Source organism: Aythya marila (genome assembly GCF_965140915.1).
Source record: "Aythya marila genome assembly, chromosome: Z".
NCBI lineage: Eukaryota > Metazoa > Chordata > Aves > Anseriformes > Anatidae > Aythya > Aythya marila.
In genome coordinates, this window is record NC_139080.1 from 81291687 (window position 1) to 81310529 (window position 18843).

General features: G+C 36.9%; 1 protein-coding gene across 1 annotated transcript in view; it reads right to left on the bottom strand.

Annotated features, from left to right (window-relative positions):
- Window positions 1-18843, bottom strand: part of EDIL3 (EGF like repeats and discoidin domains 3) — a 264656-nt gene that overhangs the window by 183520 nt on the left and 62293 nt on the right. Inside the window, exon 2 of the mRNA XM_082782474.1 lies at window positions 5921-6049. Within this exon, the coding sequence (XP_082638600.1) occupies window positions 5921-6049 (129 nt within the window). The remainder of the gene's footprint in view (window positions 1-5920; window positions 6050-18843) is intronic.

Sequence of the window (18843 nt, forward strand, 5' to 3'; positions counted from 1 at the left end):
ATGTAAATAAATAAATAAATAAATAGAAAGTAAGGGTGGGTGAGATCAATCTTTAATATTTGCCTTTTCAAAAACTTTACAAAACCAAAGAATCTATAATAGGGTCAGGTCTGTGCTACAGCTGATGAGCATCTGATATGCGTAATATGAGCCTCTGCAGAAAACACCACTTCCTTCCAAAAGGAGCTTGCATGGCTCTTAGAAACTACAGATCTTTCCACTCCAGACAAAAATAAACAATACTGAACAACAAAGTCAACAATACATGGAACTTTGTTTAAAGAGCCTAGAAGCAAATTCAGCAAGTCTCTGGACTGCTTCAGAAGTACTAATGGATTTGAAATGTTCATACAGTTGCATAACAGAATATTTATTCCATTAGATTTCAATGTCTCAATGTGTACTCAATTCAGCTGTTTTAATCTGCTGCAGCTGTTGCCCACCCAAACCTCTTTCACTCAAAGCAGATGAATTATTTGCAGGTTTCTTTCTCCAGACAACATTAGAGCACCTATCCAAAGACCAATTTTCCTTGGCTGCTAACATAAGCTCTTCACAGATTTTTATGTTTTACTGGCAGATTTGGCAAAATATAGTTGGCTTATTGTACCTACTTGTTTGAAGCCAGTTCTAAACATTTCAGAACCCAGACACATCATGCTGCTAAGGAAACCACTCTGCTCTTTTTTTCTGTTACTTTTTCTGTCTCTTCTTTGCCCCTTAAACTAGGGAAACTGGTCAGCTGCATACTGGAGCCCAGTAGGAACGGACCTGGCTCACAGGAATGAACAAGTGCTTGCAGGTGTCTCCCTTTCAGTCAGATCTGCAGTGTGCCAACTCTTCCTTTTGGACCACCACATTGTTTGCAGACCCTATCTACTTGGAATTTCCAACGGAATAGCTCCTGGTTAAAAGGTACATCCTTATTGGTATGTGAGAGTTCTCCATGACCTACATGCATGGTTTTCTCAACATTCTATTCCTTGGCATCATTGCTGGAACTTTTAATAGAAATGTAATTTACTGCTGAGAGCTTCATTGCTCCCATTGAAAACAGGGGCTGAGAATGTGTTTTGCAGACTGTCCTGGGCTCACAAACCTTATTTATCTTTGCAAGTTCTCATTCTGAGCAGTAGTTCTGGCAACAAGAATCTGGATGTTTTTAGGTTGTCTTTTTAATTAGACCAAAATGCATAAAATCTCCCTCAGTATGTTGAACTGCTTGTTTGCCCATTTGTCAAATGCTCTGAGGCAACTACTCATTCCTTGCCAGTCTGTACTTTCATAAAACAAATCTTTAAATTGAAAAAAAAAAAAAAAGTGATATGATTTTCAAGATAGGGTTTACCTATACACATTGTGGATGGTCATCTTGATATCAGTGGTAGACTTAAGACTTGACATATAACTCAGGATGCTCTATAAAGGGTATGTCCTGATTAAACCCAAGAGTATAGTAACTAACTTTTTAAATTGCTAACAGCATGCTGGGCATTAGCTTTCTGTGATTCTCTGACACTATCCTAATGAATTTAATTCTCAATATCCAAATTAAGAGGTTCTCTTAAAATATTAGCTCTGGTCTAAATGAACATGGTCGTGTATCACTCACAGGTAAAGTCCTTCACCTAATTTGCTGATGCTGATGCAATATCCACTGTATTAGCATTCTCACCAATTTTGACTTGAGCTCCTGTTTTCACAAGAGGTTTACTAGCAATCAATACCAAAGGCAACTGTTTCAGCAGAAACATTGTACAATTACTTACAATATTACAATTACAAAGTATAATGTTTTCTGTTCTGCATTTAATGCAATTTACCAAGACCTTCTACTTGCATGTATATACTCAGTTTAGATTTCTGTGTACTATGCACCCTTCAGGCTACTCAGAAGCTAACAATTAAGACTTAATTAGTCAAATTATTTTTATTAATACCTATTGATTGTCTTTCAACAGAATTCCATATCTTTGGAAAACATCTCTTAATGACTCAAGTGCCCTTATATGTTCATGGTTAAAAACGTGTCTTACAGTCATTTCTAAAACTGTTCTATCGGAGTTGTGGCGTTACAGACTACAGACTTCGGGAGAGAATACTGTGAGAAATGCCATTAATATAGTGAACATACAACAACAGCTACAGCCTTACTAAGAGGAAAATTAGTAATCCATACTCATATTGACAATTCTAATCATAGGAAAGGTAATACAAGAATGCATTTCAAACTGTTTAGCAAATAGCTTGTGGATGTTTCCCACTAAAACCAAAGAAACAAAAAACAGATTCACACAAAATCACATTCATTTTAATCTGGAGTTATGTTGATAGAGCTCCATTTAACAACTTCTTCCATTGCTCAGAAGAGGAAACCTGGCTATCATTAAGAACTCAGCAGCATTAAGTGGTTGCTGAAGAAAACTAGCACTTTCCCTGTTTGCCCCCAAGAAAATAAATTAACACAGAATCCAAACAAGTACCATACCTAAAGCCCAGCAGAGAAGAATTTGTTTTCTACCCCTTCCCACTCCATCTCTCTCTTTTCCCAGAAAAGACTGGTCTGCTATCCTGAAAGCTGTTTATTCTTCCTATATACAAATAAACACAGGCTCACTCACAACTCCACAGTTTCACCTTTTTGTCAATGGGACCATTGAAACAATTTGCAAGAAGAACAAAAGAAAACAAAAACAAAAAGAGACAATCCTTTCTTTTTCAATTTTTCCAAATGTTAAATTGATCAACATCAGAAGCAAAGCATGATGACACTTTACTGAATAATATCCCCCTTTGATCTATGCAGCAGAAGGCGGATAAGTCACTGAGGTAGATGCAGTCATGATGGCAATAAATATAGTCAATTTGGGTGACACTACACATACACTGGAGGAAGAACAGATGCTGAAATTGGGACGAAAACATCCTACTATTTGGGAAGCTTGATATAATTACCTTTTACTCTTATCTATTTAGCTAAATCCTTTTCTGCCTCACTGGAGGATGTGCTGTATTAAAAAGAACCACAATGTAATTTTTCCTGCTCGCCTCTATCTTATTCTCCACTAGTTTATCAACTTTTTATAATCTGTTAGGATTTATAATCTGTTAGGACACAGAATATTAAAATGACCTAACTGTACAGACAGAGTAATAGTATAGATCTATCTTCTAATCTCAATTCACTTAGCATGACAATGTATATATAGTATTTAATATAAGGAAATGGAAAATGAGGGAGGATTACATTTAGAGAAAGAATAGGATTAGAATATGATTGTTAATTTATAATACATAAATTATTACTAACACTCTACAGCAACTTTGTTTTAGGTAGGTTCACTCAAAGTTACAGGATCAGAAAATATTGGAGTGGTCTAGCAGAAGAGTCAGGACTTTCCATTGGTAAGGTTTAGAAAGAAACACTAATACTGAAATAATGTGCTATGATCATGGTGGGTTATTTTATGTTATCTTTTTAAGATAATAAAGAATGTAACTGTAGGTACACCCTTATGTCCTTGAAACACTCACACTACTCCCCAGCTTTCTTGAAAAGGGGTTGGTCAATGTAGATGCTTCCATCTAAATATTTGATTTCTCTACCCTGAAGTATTTTCATGCATCTATCATTCTTCTGTAACAACAATTTTCACCTTCCTATCTGTATTGCATTTATTTACCTACTTCCAACTTCAATCATTCTGTGATTCTGTCATTAAGTAAAACTCGTTACCTCTTCCTGTGAAATCCCCCTATCTGAGGTATATTCCTTGAAAATGTGTGACTTTCCAGTTAGTATTTAGAGATAGCAATATTTTGTTGCCTTGACTGAATAATATCTAAAATAGGAGTCTCTGACAACAGGGCTGCATGGAGTACCTCACTGCATCTCGTTCTTGCTGTACAGTGCTTCTGAGGGGAGCATCACCTTGTTGCTTTCAGCTACACAGGAAATTGTCAAGAAACCTTTTTGGAGATCCTAGGAACTAAAAGAATTAACTCATTAAAAAGACAAAGAGAAGTAAGCTTTATTAGCATCCTTTCTCCAATCTTAACACCTGCTAATAAGCACTTGTGGTAGAAGTGATCACACAGGGTCTTACACTCCTGGACTCCTCTCAAATCCATTTTGCAAAGATTTTTTTATTTGGAATTTTTATTTTATTTGAAAATTTTTATTTGTTCCAGTGTTTGAATTAATGGAGTCTAACTTACTAACAGCTTACACTCTTTGTCATTATTTTCATAGGAAAAATCAGGATATTAACTTGAAGTATCATTTTTTTCAGTGGTTTACTTTATGTAAGGGGAAGATAAGGCTGGATCAGCCTCAAACACTATATCAAAAAGTAAACAAGCAAACAAACCTTTTTCTACTTTTTCTCCTAAAAAGAACTAATTTTGAAGTTTTCAGAAAGTAACAGTTGTCTCTGAATCCATACAGGTAGCATAACCATAAAGAAGAAACACAAACAGAATGAACACTCTGTATTTTATCTAATATAGGAATTTTAATAAACCCTGTACCTAATCAGGGTTGTTTCCTGCATATTCCCTCTGGATTGCAAACTAAAAAATGTAATATTGTGCCTGCATAAACATTGTGATTACCACATATTCTAGAGCTCTCTATTTGCTTATGTTTTACTCTGTTTACCAAACTGAGATTTTGTTGTGTTTGAAGAACTTACTTAAGAATATGTGCATTTTTTAAAGCCCTGTTAATATGTAGATCTAAATTACAGTGGCAATTACCACAATATGCTTTTATCTCAAATTCAGTCACTATCAGCATCCTCTCTGTTATGTGCAATGCAATTTCCTGCCAACCAAATGCATGATAGACACCAAAGTTTCCTGCAGGAAACCCATGTCACAGCCATTTTAGGGCAGTGTGACATGTACTTCTAGGATAAATTCAGACCTTCAGGCATGCATAAAAATGTTGGGGAAAAGGATGGAAAACAGGATTCAAAGACAGTATGTTCCTGCTTCTTGGTAGCTGCACCAATGGAAAATAACAGTTTCTCATTCAAATCAAATGTTAAGTAATAACCAGTTACTATGTGTGATGATGATTTACAGTCAGAGGAAAAGTGCAGTAGGTGTCTACCACAGGAACTATTACATGTGCTTCTAGAAAACTTATGTTCAGGGGAACCAAATTCAACCCAATCTCTACCATAATTAAAATTGCATTATGGAGACTTAGGTACATAGTTAATTACTCTTAATTACTTAAATACATACTCTTCTTACAGAAGAGTTTCTTCAGGTTGTGCCTGTATAGCCTTGACCTATTTATTAAAAAATGAAATCAGCATAGACTTAGGAGACATACAGTGTTAGAGAGGCGCTGAGACTAGCTTTGACAGTTTCAACAAGGCATTTGCAGAAGTAAGTGCTCTCAGGTGTTGGCGTTGCTTTTCTGCTTGAGGCTGGTGTCCTACAGGACAGCTGGCAGAAGCAAAACATGTGAACTGTACTCGGCTGTCACTGACCAAAGCATGTTAGTGAAACTCAGATTGATAAATTACAAACACAGACGTCAGATATGAAATACTTGAAGGGTTGTACTGTTTTGAAATACTTTGGCTGTCAGCAAAAGCAATGCAGAGGGCCTGCAAAGCCTTCAGACAAGAGGTGCTGCCACAGGGCCTTCATTCTAGCTGCAGCATATTTTCCTAATATGAACAAAAATAAGAGACAATGCCAAGCCATTCTATGATTCTATGATATAGATATCTGTGATACAGAAAAAAAAAAAAAAAAAAAAAGAAAAAAGATGAGACAGCAAATACAAGCAATGCAACAACCACAGCACTACACAAAATGCAGTGGACAAAATCACTGACTGGTTGGCCACAATTAACGGGATGTTCAAACAATTATTCCTCCATTCAGATTTTGCACTTACCAACCTCCACAACACTAGAACAATTGGGGTCTGTGAAGCCTTCAGGACACTCGCATGAGTAGAAGTCATCGTTCAGCCCTGACAGACAGATGCCACCATTTCTGCATGGGTTGGAGTCACACAGGTCTCCTGTGGGTTAAAGGAAGAAAAGATTCTTGTATGAAACTCTGCAAAATTTATACACTACCTATGGTAGACTACTGATGATCAAGAACAGACAAGTATAATAACCTCTGTGTCCTCTGAATATCTTTTGGCTAATTCTATTTTATATTTATTTAGCAGTACACATCTGTCTCATCATTTTTGCTTAGCCTTCTACTCCACCAAAAGGGCTTCTCATAAGCACAATGACAGATATTCATTTGTAAACAAAATATAATTAAAAATAATAATAATTTTTCACTTTATCTCATTTTAATTCTATCAGGATATATATTTGGAAAAAAATTACTTCTCCAGATTTAATGGAATGTGAAGCCAAATGGTGCTTTTGATTCAGGATATTATCTTACCACCTAGGTCCCGAGCAAAGTACTGTTACTGTGGTTACATCCTCACCTGCTCCAGATACATACACTCTTAAACTACTCAGCAGTACAGATCAGGCATGACAGTATTTCCACTGAAAACGAAGCACAGAATTTAGGCCAGCAGTGTGCTTTTATGTCAGTCACAGAAAGACCCGTTACATGTGTTTCCAGGAAGAAGTTCAACAACAGAAAGTAAAGCCACTGAATGGTTTTGAGCAATTTAATTCTAACAGTAAGGTTAATGATGATATTTGAGCCAAGAGAAGCTGTCAGTCCACCTCCAGACCCACCAACACCACTGCAAGGACTTGGGCACAGACTTTCAGTGCTCCTTTGCAGTCCCCTCCTTGGCCTCAAAGATGTTTGCCAACTTCTCCAAAAACTTCTTTGCTCTGACTGCAGAGACAGAGCAAATCAATTACAAACAAAGCTATGCTTCGCTTCAAAACCATGCCATGCTATGAGCTAGCCATGCTTCAAAGCTGCGTGGGACATGGCAAGCACAGGCAAAATGGGTAGCTTCAATCTTCCTAAATAAGGATAAGCAAACAGATTTTGCTAATCCTTGAATTGCTTTTCAGGGAAGACAGCCTCCCTGGCTAATTAGCATGGAGGTGATCAACAGCAGCAAGATGTAAACGCTGAAAGACCCACCTCAGGGCTGCTTCATATGCTCAGTGCTTGAACACATCTCCAGTATTAGCAGTGTATACAGTACATTATCTAATACTATTTGAAAACACCTTCATGAGGAGATATAAAAGACTGAACAGAGTGCCTGTCCAATTCTTGTTACTCCTCTAGCACCTTCAGAGAACCACAGCCTCTCACAGTTCTACAAATACGCTGAAATATGGGACTGCTTCTGCTGAAAACATCTGAAATACCTGTTGTCAGTTTGAGATCTGATCCAAAGATTTTGAGTCTTGCTAGTGACTATTATTCCCCTGTAATGCTGGTACCAAGATGTGACTTATTTTACATTTTCATTGAAAGAGAACAAGAGGTAATTTTGTGTCCAGTTCGCAGTGGTATAATTTGAGGCAGTCCTGAAGAATATCCTTTGTGCAGCCTCAATTTCATATCAGATATTTATATACATCTTTAGATGCATTTTTACTTATCTCACACTTCATCTGGTAAAACATATTTGTGCTGTTTATTGATTTCTGTATTTTGTCATATGACATAAGCCATAGGAACACCTTCCACATATCTTAGCATCAAATCTCCAAATGTGAATTTCATAATATTTGAATGTGTTATGCTAAAACATAACAGTAACTTCAAATTCTTTAAATATCATTACATGGAATGTAATTTTGCAAGTAAATCAAAATCATTGCTGAGCACAAATGCAAGTTCATAAACTTGAAGGAAACACTTTTTTTTTTTTTTTTTTTTTTTCCCAACCATGTGATTTTTAATTCTTTACAAAGTTGCACCATTTTACAGGTAAAGTATTTTATTATAGAATGTTACTATTGCTATTCTACATTATGCTCAGTATTGTTTTTAGAAATACCAATAATTTGTACAGTTAAAATATGTATAATTTGTTTTGCAAAAATTTTGCAAATGCAACTTTAAGCAACATCTACAGAAAGGCAATTTTAAAAAACTAAGTAGCACATTATTTTGTATGTTTCTTTAAATTGAAAAGTTGCCTTCTGACATGTAACTGTAGAAAGAGTTACAAAAAGTCCACCTGTTTATGTCAGTAGTACTAACATTTTAATGTTTTAGACTACAGTGATGGCAAGGAAGACCAAAATGTTTTTAATGCCTTGCTGGCCCACAGAGTGAAGATCAGTGCCTTGTGTGAGAATTCCAATCTAACAATCACTTAAGCCATTTTATGGATGTACAAAACTTCTGTGAATTCTGCACATCAATGGCAAACAAACATACAAAAACTTATTTTTTTTTTTTCTTTTAATCAATCTGACAGCTTTATTGGCCTTCATAGCACAGAGATTTGTCATGTGTCTACCTATCTGGTACTAACAGTCTTATACTGAACACTGTCCAGCTGAAGAAGAAGTATGGCAATTTGAAGAGAATAAATGACAACTTTCCATAACATACACTACATATCCCTAGACAGTTTACTTTTCTTCCTGTCAGAATCTAAACAACTCAAGCTTTCTCAGCTTGACTGCTGATTGCATTATTTGGTCCACAAGAGAAGCTTTAGATTTCATGTGGCTTAGGCATATGATTGTGAAAGAACAATCAGTATGAACTGACTGCTCTGAAAACTGCATTCCCATACCTTTAATTAAACAAATTAATTAAATATCATCTGGAACAGAGACACTTGTTATGTTAATGCACATGGATATTCTTATTAAAATGAGAGGGGACACTTTTACTAAATGTTTCTCCACTTAGTGTCCTTCTGATTTCATTTATTCAAAAACAAGAAAGAAAAAGAAAGGTAGAAAGACAAACTACTGCTCCCATGTGTATGTTTTATACTGATTGACAAACTGAACACATTGCTAATTCTCCATTGGATTTTCAGAATTTGAAATCTCCTACTAAAACCAAAGTGTTTATTGCTAGCTACATTGTTTTAATTTGTCTGAAAATTTGTGTGGGCTTCTTAAGCTTGAAGCGAAGTACCTTGACCTACAGTTTGGAACTAATAAAGCAGATGGTGTCCTTTAACAGCAGTCATTTATTTCCATGTTCAAAAAGTAACTGCTCTTTTGACTCCAGCCACCCTGACTCAAATTCTACTGTCAGTTACTGGTATAAATTTGTTGTCATTATATTACATCACAGAAACAAAAAGAGCACAGCACACCTCTAAAGGAAATGGGACTATCAAAAAGACAGAGTGTAAACAATGAATATAATTGTAAGGAGTGAATATAAATACTTTGGGAACAAATTCTGACTTGGGCTGAAACAATTTCCAATTGTATTCATAAAAAAATATGAAACAAACAACTTAGACCTCTCTATACTTATTGAATAACTTATAGCAAAATGCTGTTATGTTTTAATGCATTTCACACTTAAATAATAATGTTATTATTGTTTACGTTTGTTTGCTGCTTACATAGCCTACTTTTTTGTTTTGTTTTGTTTTGTTTTTTAAGTGAGGGCATCTGATATCAAGTAGGGTGCATAACCATAATGGGCAACACAGCACAAACAACATGCTCCACCTGCCCTCAGAATTCATGGTCACCCAGGAGACTGGAAACCCTTGCAAAGACACTAAAACATCTAACATCCACACTCATGGGGAACTAGGAAAATTTTTCACCTTCAGTCCAGTTACCAGTGACATTATCTACCAATGTACCTCCAAGAGAGAAATAAATAAATAAATAAATAAAAATTGACTGTTACTAGTCCATTTCACAGTAGGATTACAAACAGGCACATGTCTTTGTTTCATGTTACTGTTTTAAATGACTATTTGTTTAGACTGTGGCAAGCTTAGTTCATTAATTTTTTGATATTTTATTGTTGTCTTAAGTCTGAGCAAGTGCACAGACACAAGTGAGCAGTAATTCTGTGTAAGACTACACATAAAGTTTGTGAAAACTTGCATACTCAAATTACTAAAACTCACTTAAAATGTTAGCACTCTTATTTATGACTTAGTGCCTGTGAAATTGTGCAGAACAAAATAAATGTCACCTTTGAATCAACAATATTCCTCTCAATTTACATTTTGTGCCTCTTGAGAGGCCATTCATGTTGAAATATTGAACTCTAATTTGTTATACATTTTACTCAGTTTGATGTACAGAATCTGATTTATAAGGCTTTGCTCTGAAGAAGAAAAGGTTACACTGGTGCTCTTTGTTTTAACATAACTGATTAAGGGATTTGTTACCATTAAAGTACTATGTTACACATGACACAGCCTTTAACACAACAGTAGTTAGGGAATTTAACCTTAGAGTCATTGTAAATGGGAGAGTAAAATAAACAAAAAGAATTATATCCATAGATCAGCTCCTACAGAACTGTGCTCTGTACTGGTGACTTGCCATAGTGGTAGATGACATGCTGTTTGCATGCAACTGTGGCAGGTTTCTGTACATTAAACACTGTAAGCAGAACTCTGATATTAATAATAATAATACTTTAAAACAAAACAAACAAAAGACAGTAAAATAATAGTGTACATCAAATAAAATGTATTGAAAAAGGTCCAATAAATAATTCAAGTGTCAAATAAAAACAATTTTTTTCTTTACTGTCTGATCAACCCCATACCTTTCATTGTATGACTACTCAAGCATTGAGGTATGGCACAACTTTGTGTACATAATATTTGTGCTATAATTATCGCTGTCTTTTTTTCATCCTTGGAAATCTCTCGGACTGTAAAATCTCATCACATCAAGCTTTTGAGATTTGGTGCAAGGACCTGTGAAACAGAACTAAGGGAACGTTCAGATGGTCCCTGCACAAAATTGCTAGAACTCATAACCCTCTGAATTTAACTCTTTAAAGGGACTCTTCCTTCGATGTGATGTTTTATATGTAGCTATATATATAATATACATGCATGTATATGTGTAGTTCCTGTTTTTTCATGACAGCATGCATGGAAGAGTTAAAGTAGAAATCCACTCCAAATCATCTCAGACCAGACTGCATTGAGGAGCAGATAGTATATTTAAATGGTTAGAAGTTACGAAATTTTCAAGATGTGCTGTTAAATTTTTCCTCATGTCTTCAGGTTTTTGTTTTTGTTTTCAGAACATTCCCAAGTCAAATAAATCTTTGAGGTTAAGAATAAAAAAGCAAAACAAAAAGAATAAAATCAAAGTGAAGATACATACATACTCAAAAATACATTTCTAATAAAGGGTTCTCCTTCCTCATCCAAACTCAGAAAAAAACATAAAACAAAGTTCAAATAATAAGATGTTTGCTCTCCAGTAATAATTAGGCAATTAGGCTTTTTTTTTTTTTTTAATTTATTTATTTATTTTTCAGAATAACTGTTTTGTTGTTGTTGTTGTTGTTGTTTTGATTTGTTTTGTTTTGTTTTCCATGGAGAACACGGTTAGCAGTCCTGGTTTAACTTTCAGTAAAAGCACTCAGAGGGGAATCATTCTGTAAGTCCACCTTGTTCCCTGACATATCTTCACATCACCATTCTTTATCTTTCAACAAAATGCTGAACATACGACTATTGCTTCTTACCGCAAGCACGTAGCCATGGAGAGAACAGTAACAGTTGTAAACCATTTGACAAACTTTATGTTTTCATATAGAGTACTTTCTAATCCTATAAGATACCCAAAACTCTTACATGACTCTTTACTGAATAGTGCAATACCTTGCTTGACAGCAAAGGACAACCTGAAAGAAGGAACTCAACTGCAGTATATAAATAATGCAGCACACCATGATGGTAACAGTTAGGCCATCAATCCTTGTCAAGAACAGAAATTCAGAGTTTATGAAAACAATTTTTGTGATATGAAGGCTAAAGAAGATGCACCGTGCAAACTGAGCAGTACCATCCACAACCATGTGTGTGTTCCTTTGCAAAGGACTCTTAGTTGTTTTGTTGTAAAATTACATAAACCAGTCAGCTACCATAACTACTTGCAAATCAATTTGCTATTGCAGCTCACTAATGATTGTGAAGGAATAAAAGAAAAAAAAATCATTTACTCTGATTAAAAACTACTTACTCTGTAACGGCATTGTTCCTGGGATAGGAATAAAAAAAAAAACTCCTGTCAAACGCTCAAGAACAGTGTCCAGAATCAGGCATGGGAGAAGCATTTGAGCCCCTATTCACAAAATCATTATCCTGAAATGTATGTAATTTCCCTCAACTACCTTTTAACACCTAGAATGATAACTGTTATGATTTCTGGCAGAACTGTTACTGTAAGAAACATCTGCTTTAGACAATGGAATAAATACATCTTAATCCCATGGATTCATAAAATTTCAAAACTGGAAGGAAAGAAATGATAGAAGAAAGATAATTTGTGTTTGGGTACATTTTCTTCTATAATTTAACATGAGAGTATATTATTTCAAAGTGTGAATGCATGAAGCATCCTTATGTATTGTTTGACATCCTGTACATTAAATATATGCTCAAATGTATTTAGTAAGCATTGTATACTGAAGTAGTGAAATTTACAGAAGCTGATACTAAGGTAAACACACTGATACTGTCGCCGTCCAAGGAGCTGCAGACCCAAACTAAAGGCATGACAAAATTGGTAGGTAAACAGTTGAAAAGGTTATAACACCAGTTCAGGGTGCTAATCACAGATGTTGTTGGGTAGGTACACCACCCTTTAGTGGTATGCTACGTAATGAGTGTTACACAGCTGAATATTGGTGTCACTATTGATGGAGAGAAATGGACCATTTTTCCAGCCTAAAACAACGGCTACATTTTTATTCAATTCCCTATATTGCTACATGAAATATAGCTTATTTTAAAAGCTGTCTCTAAAGAAATAAAATGAATAGCTATTACCTTTCATGAGAATAAAACTTGTTACAAGGAAGAAATCTCCAGGTGACTCCAAACAATAAACAGCCCAGAAAATAACCAGTCAATAGAAATTTGGTCTAAGTATAGTAAAAATGAGCCCCAGCCATGAATCCCAGAAGAGCAACTAAACTTCAGAAGAAGACTGAGAAAGTACTTGCTACCACTAGCATTTTCACATTAAAATCAATTTTCAGAAAAAGAGCTTTAATAGTATTCTGATTTACAGAATCATCTGTACAGTGTCCAAGTTCAAATCTATTTCTCCACAGCTGAACCACTACCGAGAAGCAGAACTATAAATCATATTAAAGACACATCTGTGCAGAGATGCAAAATGTGAACATGAGAACAGATGAGCTCTGCAGTTCTTTTAACAAATTTGTAAGGTGTTATTCAGATTTAATGGTGAGGCAGCTAATTTGTTTTTCCTAAGGTAAAAAGATGGCTCAATAATTAACTTGTATCTCTCTTTATTTGAAAGCGAAGTTAAAGTTTCTAGATATCAGTGGCTCATCTGCCTCTATTCTGCCTGTTTTCTATTCTGATTTGCTTACTATGCAGGTAGAAGGTTCAGCTAGCTTTCTGGCTAAAATATTCATTGCACAATGTTTAAATCATTTCAGAAAATGAATAAATTGATATAGAATAGAATCATAGAATCATAGAATATCCTGAGTTGGAAGGGACCCTTAAGGATCATCAAGTCCAACTCTCGACACCGCACGGGTCTACCCAAAAGTTCAGACCATGTGCCTAAGTTCACAGTCCAATCTCTTCTTAAATTCAGACAGGCTCGGTGCAGTGACCACTTCCCTGGGGAGCCTGTTCCAGTGTGCAACCACCCTCTCTGTGAAAAACCCCCTCCTGACGTCCAGCCTAAATTTCCCCTGCCTCAGCTTAACCCCGTTCCCGCGGGTCCTGTCACTAATAGAATCATAGAATATGATTCATTAACTCTATATCAATATCATTAACTCTAAACATCCATGTCTGAACTTGATGTGAAAACTTCCAGGAGATCATAAATCTCAGAACAAAAAACTCATGATTTTATCATAGGTCTCAAGGAAGCTGAGGTGGTTGGCTTTTTTTTCTGAAAGCCTCTAGGATGAAGAGACTGTATGCACTTAAATAAAACAGCATCAGCAGCTTGTAGCTGTGGACTAGAACTGCAAAATACTACTGTGAACTAGACATAAACATTTCTATAAATGTAACTTTTTTCCAGTCTTGCAATCAGTGGGGGGATGCACCAGCTGATTTCTGAAAACCTGAGATGGCACTATGAAAAGAAAACCAGATTTTTCTAATCAGAGAATTCTCATTAGAATACCTCCCTAGGACTATGCTGAAGTATTAATCCAGGTTGAAGATGAAGTGCTGACTTAAGCTTTGCATTTAGTCTAGTAGTACAATACTGTAAAAGTGTGTCCCTGCTTTCAGGGTTAGAATAGAGCCCTGAAGTAATGCCTGCAGAGATTAATTTCTATCATAATAAATCCCCTTCTGCCTTAAAAAAAAAGTATAATCTCTTTCCTTTCTAAAGGTCTACAGCATGAGCTACTTTATTCATTTGAATGTGAAAGAGCAGTAGGTCACTGTACTTCAGCCTGCTGTGCTACAGGCTTTTCAAGCAGCTGATGGTTGACAATATGAAATGCAAGTAGAAGTAGAAAACAGCTTAAAAAGTAAACTCTTCTCTCTTTTGTAGTTACTGAGTTCATTTCTATGCCAAGTATGTCTTCAGGGAAAAAGATGAACTATTCCTGTCAATTCAAATCTTTATTAGTAAGAAAGGGATCAAAAGTGATTAAAAGAGGAGCAGTTACATAATGCATTTCTGAATATTTTTTGCAACTTGTGGAAAAGATTTAGTCCATGCACTGGTACGAGAATTTGGGGAGAGCAGCCATGCATTTGGATATTGTTTCATCACACAAAAAGAGATATATTTCCCCATGCTGGTAAACTGATACAACCAGTGAGCATCCAGCCTCCACTAAAAGTCACAATTCTTTCTTAACACAAACAAGGAAGCAGTTGATGAATGTCTTTAATGCAAGTGCCTGGACCCCTACTAATACAACCTTCCACAATGAAGGTGGCAAACATTACCCAGGCTCTCCTCAAACATATGCACTGACTTTATGTGGCATGCTTTTGGTAGCCTGCAGGGGCTGCCTCTGTGAGCAGAGCCCAGCACCTGACAGAGATGAGTGATGTCCACCTGCTCCAAAGGGACCCACTGCTATCCAGAGCAAGGTCATGAGTGATACTGGTTGGGCATCTGGGAGAGCAGGTTGAAGAAAGAAGGAAAAGAAAATCCTGCTGTGCCACAGCAGCTAGGAGATAGAGTTAAGAAATGAATGAGAAGCCTACCTGTGGCCCCCCAGCTGAGTGCAGCAGGAGGCAGGAGGTGCTCCAGGCAGGCAGCAGCAGTTCCCCGCGGGCTGTGCAGGGAGAGGCCCCTGGTGGAGCAGGCTGTCCCCCTGCAGCCCATGGGTCCCACATGGAGCAGATCTCCACGCTGCAGCCCCCCCATGGGTGGAGGAGCCCCCGGTGGAGCAGGTGGATGTGGCCTGGAGGAGGCTGCGGCCCATGGAGAGCCCCTGCAGGAGCAGGCCCCGGGCCGGAGCTGCAGCCCGTGGAGAGGAGCCCCCGCAGGAGCAGGGGGTCTGGGGGGAGCTGCTGCCCACCCGTGGGGGACCCGTGCTGGAGCAGTTTGCTCCTGGGGGATGGATGGACCCCGGGGGATGGAGCCATGTGGGAGCAGTTCCTGAAGAGCTGCTGCCTGTGGGCAGCCCCCGCAGGCTCAGTTCGGGAAGGACAGCATCCCGTGGGAGGGATCCCACGGGGAGCAGGGGCAGAGAGGAACCCTGAAGGAGGAGAGGAGATGAAGTGTCAGGGACTGACCGTAGCCCCTAGTCCCTGTTCCCCAGCGCCACTCAGGAGGAGGTAGAAGAGGCTGGGTGGGATGAAGGTGATTTTACTTGACTTTAATTCTCACTGCTCTAGTCTGTTAGTAATGGCTAATATATTACATTAATCTCCCTAGTCTATGTCTATTTTGCTGGTGATGGTAATTGTTGAGTGATCTCCCTGTCCTTATCTCAGCCCTTGAGCCCTTTCGATTGTATTTTCTCCCCCTTTCCCTTTGAGGATGGGGAGTGAGAGAACGGTTATGGTGGAGCTGTTGCCCATTACTATGAAACCACCACAGCATAGTGATCTGATTTCAGTTGTCACTCATGTTGGGCATGTTGCTAGACTTATCTGTTACTCACCAATATGTGAATCAACTGATACTTCAGCACCTGTTCAGACTTACATGGTGAGAGAGGTTTATGAAAAGGGAAGAATAAGAACTTAAATTGAGATGTTCTGTACAAGGCATTTAGTTTAAAGTGTTTGCCTCCCCATTAAGCTGTGTTTTGCTCAATTAAGACTTTGGGAGAGATAGCAAATCATGATGTGAACACATCATCATTACCAGTTACTTGTCCTTTGTTTTCAAAGCTGATCTAGGGAATCTGAATAGTATGCTCACATGTAATATCTGGTTTAGTATAATATTCATATTTCTTGCTAAACATTACTATGTTTTGCAGATCTCCTGATACAACTTCAGGTGGTTTCTGTCAGCAGTCATCTGAGCTCCTATTGGTTTGTCCATTAACTGCTGATAGGTTCCAATTATATACTGACGACCATGACACAGTCAATACAGGGAGCTAGATTTCCTGTTTGACTTTACCTAAGTTCTGGTTTTGATCATTAGCTCCTCCTAAATCTTTCTTCAGAAGATTCTTTGTTTCTGAACAGTTGTTTATAGTTTCTGAACAAACAGTCCTAATGCCTGATCAGAAAACAGCTCAGACACAGCTGCTCCCTTCCCCATCCCCTGGCTTCCATGGAGTCCAACCTATACCACAGTCCAAAGGGTGCCCTTTAAGGTAAGCATTCTTAGGTGTTTATGACCTTCTTTAAATAAAAGGTCATTCTGTCACTTCCTTATGGTCTGGGAGCATTTAGGTACATTATTATTGACTTTCAAGGTACATTTTCTTTCCAATTTCTGCCTTTGCTTCATTGGTGAGAAAAGAGGGACTTTTGCCAAAAAAAGAAGACTTATTCTGGAAACATCACATTTGTGCTGTTAAAATATTCCTGGTTTTCTTCTTTTTTTCTACTTTTTCTTTTCTTTTTGGTATCTCCATTTTACCTTTCCATTTTTCTTTCTTTCTTTCTTTCTTTCTCTCTCTCTCTTTTTTTTTTTTTTCCCCCTTGTGCTCCATAGCTTTTGAGGTTTATCTTTTGGCACCACCAGAGTGAGTGTGTGTGTGTATACATATATATATTTAGCTCCATACTTACACATACACTATATATAGAAATAAAAGTGGTGTGCTTTTCCTTTGTTTGCTCTATATAGGAAAAAAATCAGGCACTGGTTGCTAGGCAATTATTAGTTTCATCTGCACTGGCAAATTTATCTTTTCTCATACAAAGTAAATCCAAATTTGGAAGCTGAGCAATTAAAAAGTCATCATTAACAGTTTTAAAAACTCTTATTACACTCATAATATCCTCCTATCTTCACCAAAATGAAATAACTTGAACCAATGAGTTCTAAACATATTCTCATTAGTCTTTGAAAAGTATTCACTGATCTCTAGTTAACTCTATTTTTTGGTACCCAATATTAAATACTTTATTTAGTCACATTTTAAAGAGTCAACAATATTTACGAAATAGGTGGCATTCAATATCCCGAATTAGGTATCTAAAATAACAAACTCACAATTTTTTTTTTATTCAGTTTTCAGAATTTTGAAAAAATCATTTAGGTTTGAAGTGCATTCCACAAAAGTCCTTAAATATATGTCTACATTTATATAAAATACATTCATTTATACAAAAATACACACACATTCATCTTCATCAACAGTTTCAAAACATGCAAGAAAAATGTAGGAGTATTCTATTTTCAAGCAATACTCTAAACTGCAAAACAGATATGAAAACACATCATGAGGCAGTTAGCATTGGCTACATCTAAGTTAGAAAACCGCCAGGGACAACGTGAGTGGACCAGTATTTCAAAGCATTCAGTGCAGAGGCTTCTGTACCTGCATTACATGAAGCCTGAGGATTTTTTTTCCGATTTAGTCACTTCCCTTCTAGTTAGAAGGTGCCCAAGTGACCAGTCAGTGGTTCAGATCCTTGAGTAGCCATAGGGGTTAAGGTGCATCAATCTCCCATCTGAGCACAGCTTGTAGCCTGATGTCCTCAGAAATCTAGCTCACACACATCAAAACCACTTTGCAGACTGACGCAAAGCAAGCATTGAATGTGGAGGCAATCACAGGTTTTACTTCCAAAGCTTACTGTCATGCTAGAAAACTATTTTAACAGACATTGAACAGGCACTGAACACTCTTTCCTACACAAACTTTTTCTACAATGAGGTCTTCTCTTCTATAACAGCAAAGAGAAGAAAGCAAAATATCTGCAAAGTTTTGACTGTTATAAATGCCTGATCTTACTGCATTCATTCAATGTATTTTTTTGTCCACGTGGATGTTTAAATCTATCCCCAACGAAAGTTTTGTCACCATGAAAAAAAAGAAATGTCACCTATAGAGATACAACAGTATTGCTGGTTTTAATCATTTTCTTTCTGACTTTACAGAAAGGTGATGTTACTGACCGCATTCAGAATAATAATTAGGTAATGAAGATATGTGCCCCTCCTGTGAAAGATATGAAATAATAAGCACATTAGGGCTGTCAGCTACAATAAAAAAGCAATTCAGTTTATTTCAGATGATGTAGCTAGCAGTAACATTAGAGCTCTGGGGATGAATGATGCATATCCCTTT